Source organism: Neolamprologus multifasciatus, chromosome 22 (genome assembly GCF_963576455.1).
Source record: "Neolamprologus multifasciatus chromosome 22, fNeoMul1.2, whole genome shotgun sequence".
NCBI classification, from domain to species: domain Eukaryota; kingdom Metazoa; phylum Chordata; class Actinopteri; order Cichliformes; family Cichlidae; genus Neolamprologus; species Neolamprologus multifasciatus.
Genome location: NC_140459.1, coordinates 19,972,319 through 19,978,096, shown reverse-complemented (window position 1 = coordinate 19,978,096; position 5,778 = coordinate 19,972,319). Strand labels below are relative to the sequence as shown.

At 42.0% G+C, this 5,778-nt stretch overlaps 1 protein-coding gene across 2 annotated transcripts; it reads right to left on the bottom strand.

Annotated features, from left to right (window-relative positions):
• Nucleotides 1-1,563: 1,563 nt before the first annotated feature.
• On the bottom strand, nt 1,564-5,778 carry LOC146493402 (galactose-specific lectin nattectin-like). 2 transcript variants are annotated; one of them, XM_085148706.1, is made up of 2 exons: nt 5,608-5,778; nt 1,564-2,516 (listed from the first exon to the last, which is right to left on the bottom strand). In XM_085148706.1, the coding sequence occupies exons 1-2, from the start codon at nt 5,693-5,695 to the stop codon at nt 2,086-2,088; spliced, it is 519 nt and encodes a 172-aa protein (XP_085004832.1). In that variant the 5' UTR covers nt 5,696-5,778; the 3' UTR covers nt 1,564-2,085. The 2 variants fall into 2 exon arrangements, with proteins under 2 accessions (XP_085004832.1, XP_085004831.1); XM_085148705.1 differs by lacking the exon at nt 5,608-5,778 and adding an exon at nt 2,900-3,059.

Genomic DNA, 5,778 nt, shown 5'->3' with positions numbered 1-5,778 from the left:
GGATAAAGTGTACACTCACAAACCTGTCAAACCTGAATTTGAAACATTGGCTACCATAGCAATATAGTATTGCAACATGGCATTTGGATCTTCTAACTAAAATTGAAAAATAGGAACATAAATAGTGCATCATCAAACTAAACCACAATCGAGCCAGATGTGGCATACCATGACATAGACAGTGCCATCTATGCCAGGCCTGGCCCATATCTGGATGACATATGTCTTGTCATGCCAGAAGTCAGTCAGCAGTGCCGGCTTGATACCAGATCCGGGCCATACCTGCTTGCTATGTGGGAAGAGAAAAGGAGAAACTACTGAGCTGTTCCAGTAAACAAAGACTGAATAAACCCCCCTCCTCCTCTCCTCTCCAAAAAGATTCCTTCCTTCCTTTCAGTGAACCCACTTCTACACTTCTCAAAATAAACAAATTAAACAAAATAAAATTTATGGTAGCACTGAAGAATCCCATGTATAAGTAATTTCACTGTCACAATCATCAGTTCCTAAAGATTTTCTGCTAATCTGTCAATTTAGGAAGCATGAATCTTGTGAATCCATTTCACATGACTTTGGCGCAAATGAAATTGACAACTGGAAAAAGATCATCGAGGAGTGATTTTACAAATCGTTGCTCTCTTCTTGTCCCTTCTTACTGATGTTCTCTAGTTTTGCTTTTATTTTTGGAGTCTTTATCACTACTGGCAGCTACAGTGGCTAACAGTGGCTAAAAGCCCATTTAGGTTGCAAAAGAAGACCAGTTGCTGTACACATACCGTAAGTTTGCATACCGTAGGTAAGTGGTCCTCTTTGTATGTTTCCTGAAGAACAGTCAAACCTCTTCTTTGGATGTTAGCTTTACAGGCTGTGGCTGTAGACACTCACTGCTGTACCTCTCTCCTCACCTCCTCAGTGATATACTTCTCTGTGTGTGTGTGTTTTGGGATAAAGCCAAACAACAGATCCTAACTAGACTTGATTTTTTCCATTTGTTTCTTTTTGTAATACTTAGTGTTTGTCAACTACTACAGATGAAATGTGGTAACTGATGTCGCAGACGTGTCTCGTAACCCCAGAGATACACAGTGGAGGCACTGATCATGAATTTTCATTTATAGCTTTTCATTCCTTTTACTTTAGAGCAGTTTTAACCATTTATTTGTGCACCAAGAACAGTCTTTGCTTTCATAAATTTTCACATTGAAACGATGAGTAAATATTGCCTTTGAGTGCAGCTGCCAGTGGTTCTTTCCACATTTATGAAAATCAACGTCCGTGGAATTTTGTGACTTTTGCAAAAACACACTAAAGACAAATAGCATCAACAGTGCAGGGAAAATGTAAATTTTAGTTTCTGAGTGCAGTTTATCCATACTGCACGAACAGAAGGTAAAATGACAGAACACGGGCAGTCATTCCACTCCTTTGCATCAGTTATTTGGTTGTCCTGCATCCCAGCTGACAAAATCTACTGCACAACCATCAGACCACATCCATCTGCCTTCTTTATGGAGGTCAGTAAGGTTTTGAGGAAAAAATAAAAAAAATTTTATAACACAATCCTTAAAGGGTGGTTAAAGGATTTTATTTCTTCATCTCAGAGTTGAAGTGATTGACTGTTCATGAAAATGGACTGGTTCTTACAGAGTGCTTTTCTACTCTGAGACTTCAAAGCGCTTTACACTTGTTCATTCACCCAATCACACAAGCACTTTTTCCTAAGTTGTTACTAACTAACATTCACACAGCATTCACAGTCTGATGGATACATCAGAGAGCAACATGGGGTTAGTATCTTGCCCATGAATATTTGACATGTAGACTGGAGCAGACTAGAATTGAACCACCAACCTTCCAGTTAGTAGGTGACCTGAGCTACAGCTAACAAAACATTTGTCATGTTTCTACAAATATGGAAAATCTATTGTTAAAATCAATTCTGGGAAGATCAGTGAGGAGGTGTATTTTCTGCATTCATCCCTATCTAAAGTACTAAATACGTGCTGATGAAACATGCAAGCGCACGTCTGTGACACCAGATACGTGCTTGAATGTTTTGTCATGGGCCCTGTAACCCCAGAGTTTCTAAGGGCAGGTTATCTGCGTTGCACAAACAGAAGCTAAATTGGAAGAACATTGGTTATCATTCCACATCTTTGCTTCAAAGTTAGTTTGAACACAGTGTTCAACTGCTCCAGCGTTGTCTGGTTGCCCAGCACTCCAGTAGGTGAAACTCACAGCGCAACCATCAGACCACATCCATCTGCCTTCTTTATGGAGGTCACTCAGTCCAATCCAGGTCCATTGCTCAGCATGGTCAAAGTTCTTAATTAATAATTTAACAAACTCCTCTTCCTCCCTGCTGTGGATAGAAACCAGGTTGGCTCGCTGTGACACACAGTAGAGCTCTGCATCAGCCCAGCTCATCTGTGTGGCCACATATTTGTAGCAGCGGCCATTGAAACTGAACCAGAACAGGGGACAGCTTCCTTGCCGTAGTTCAACTCTGTGGTCATCTGAAGAAGACACAGCAGTCAGAACAACAATAAATGAAATTAAAAACAAACAATAACTGTTTTTGTCAGTGTGACTGACATTTTTCTTTGATCTAACCTCTGAAGAATATCAGAAAAGCATGTCTGCACAGCTGACATGGTGAAAGTTAAAATATGCAGTGAAGTAAGCTGCTCTTATTATGTTTACAGGCAGGACTTTATCATAATTATACAGTATAGTAGAACCCATCTGACATGCAGAAAAAAATCTATGTGTTTGACTAAAATGTAATTAAGATAATAAACACACACACACACACACACACACACACACACACACACGCACACACACACAAAGCTGAAATAAAGGAGGGGAGGGAAGATTTAGAATATGGGATGGTTACCAAGTTGTAGCTTCACTTCACTTCCATCAGAATGAGACTCAGAAGGAGCACCCAGAGCCAGACTGAACAAGAAGAGGAGCAAGTTCATGTTGGAGCTTTAAGTCTCAACCTTTGATGAAGAGCTGCTGAAGCTTCTTTGTACGGGATTCCTGCACAGAGTTGGAGCTGCTTTCTTTTATTGCTTTCTGAGAGGGTGTTTTCACACTAAACACAAACCAGAAAAAAAAGATCAAATTCCAAAATCAGGAACAAATGTTGTTTGTTTTTTTTGCTGTGTGATTTGTATGTATTGCACCATAAAGGCGTTATCAGCAGAATGACTAATCAAACAGGACAGGTCAGAGCTCTAACAGGTAAAAACTCCTGAGTTGCTCCATTACACAAAGACAGAATGAACTCCACACAATCAAGAGGATCCTCTCTTAGTACTGGACCCAGAGATATGTGACTGCTGTGGCAGGCCTGATTGGAGTAAATGACAAAATAGATAAACTATTAACACCTTTGGTTTAGTAGATTTACTTCACTTCACCCCTGTGTCTATTACAATTGTAAAGCATCCAAAATAAAACCCCTGCAGTAACCAGACTAATCTAAAAGCAGATCATTACCACTGCTGTGTCAGCTACACTGTCCTGCAGATATTTGGCACTCGTGAGAGGTTTGTGTGATCGTCTTAAAGCTTTGTTCATCTGAGCTTCCACCATATCCCTTTACTGAAGTTTCCTGCTCCTTCTGCTTATCAGGGATGTAAATCCTTAGGTGACGACCAAGCAGAAAACAAGGTCATAATTCTCTCTGTGGTAGGTATAGCCCCCCCCCCGTGAGAGGGGCCAACATGTAAGAGTTTGCTGAATGTTCTTTGTCTGTGTCTCTGTATATAAGATGTAGGGGCGGTGGCCACAATTCAGAGATGGTCCTGGTTAGGGATGGGTATCGAAAACCGGTTCTTGTTGAGAACCGGTTCCCACTGTTTCAATTCCTTGGAATCGTTTGCCATTTTTGCAAACGATTCCCTTATCGATTCCAGTCGCCCCGAATGACGTCACCACGTTGCGGAGCGTCATTTACCTGGCAGGAAACATGGCGGCTCAAACGCTAAAAAGTTTGGTTATACTTTACGAGAACGGATGACAACAGGGCAACTTGCAATACTTGCACAGTAGATATTTCATTTAAGGGAGGAAACACTACGAGTATGCAAAAGCATTTGCTCACAAAACGCGCGATAACCTTAAATGAATGTCGTGTTTTTAATTCCGCTCCGGACTCGTGAATCTCAACCCAGCAGCAGCGGTAACGTTTGCACGTCCTCTCCCGTTAATGCGGCAGGTAAATAATCAACTAACGGTGCATATTATGTTAGCGCGATCTGCCTTATTACAAAACCTGCCATTACTGTGCATTTAGGTGACCATGATGAGACAGACAGAGTCTGGCTGGCGCTCGCTGGCAGTTCTCGCTGCAGTCTACCGGTAGCGTCTCCTTTCAGGCCAGGATAGACGAATGTCACCGAGCTGTGACTAAGTTTGTGGTCAAAGGCTTGCACCCATTTGCCACAGCAGATGCCCCGATTTTAGGTAAGTGAATGTGTTTAATTGTAGGCAGGAACATTACTGGATATTCTTGTGTAATTGCTACAGAAGAATATTTATTTTATTATTTTACATTCACAATTTTTTTTCCTGGGGACCCTGTGACACCCCATTGAAGAGCGTTAGGTTGGATCTGTTAAGATCTCACTGTTGGGTTTGTAAGGCCATGTTACTCCTAAATTTCTATCTTGTTCAAAGAGAAGATATAAAACAAAGATCTAAGCTAATTGACCTTAGTGTTCTCCTTTTTTTAAAAAAAAATAATCGATAAGAGAATCGATAAAGAATCGAATCGTTAAACAGAATCGAAAATGGAATCGGAATCGTGAAAATCTTATCAATACCCATCCCTAGTCCTGGTGTTTCACTGGGATGCTCTCTCCACATTGCAATGTGTTCATTAAACCCACTTCAAATCAAGCTCACTGGGTCTGTTTCAGGTTATTGTTAAATTTTCCACAACAATTTGGCATTGTCGGGCAGGATTCTTCCGGTGGGTTTTGCTGAATCACGGGCACGCGGTGACTGGCCATCCTGAGGTAAAATTGCCTCAGTCCCACCGTTGTTTTCAAAAAGGGGGAACCGTGGGGTGTGCTTCAGCGACTCACACATGCAGGAATTTTTAAAAGAACCAAGAGAGGCACTGCAAAGGATCTGCAACGGTGAGCTGTTTTGATTTGTACATTTTAGCCTGAAGAACAAGCTTCGAGGACGATCAATCTCTCCCTGAAGACAAAATGCAGTTCGAGAGCCACGGCGTCGACTTCAAGAGTCAACAAGATGAACAGACAGCACCACTGCCCTAAACCTTAAAGGGTTCAGCAGCATGTACAAATGCAATCGTCGATGGAAGCATGTGCTCCCAATCACAAGCTGAGTGGTTCACCAGTGACATCACTGTGTATGAATGGACTTGAGAAGACTGTCTGAGTTTCATATTTGCCATACTGGGAGTTGAAATGGCAAAGGAAGAGAATGAAAAGAGTGAAAGACATAAGGCAAAGCTGAAGAAGAACAGCCCACTGGGCCCCTGACACGCCACAACCGTGAACTGCTGCAGATGTGGGAGAGAGACAGAAGCTGTGAGAGCTGCCAGGGGTATGGGATGGTTACCAAGTTTTAGCTTCACTTCACTTCCATCAGAATGAGACTCAGAAGGAGCACCCAGAGCCAGACTGAACAAGAAGAGGAGCAAGATCATGTTGGAGCTTTAAGTCTCAACCTTTGATGAAGAGCTGCTGAAGCTTCTTTGTACGGGATTCCTGCACAGAGGTGGAGCTGCTT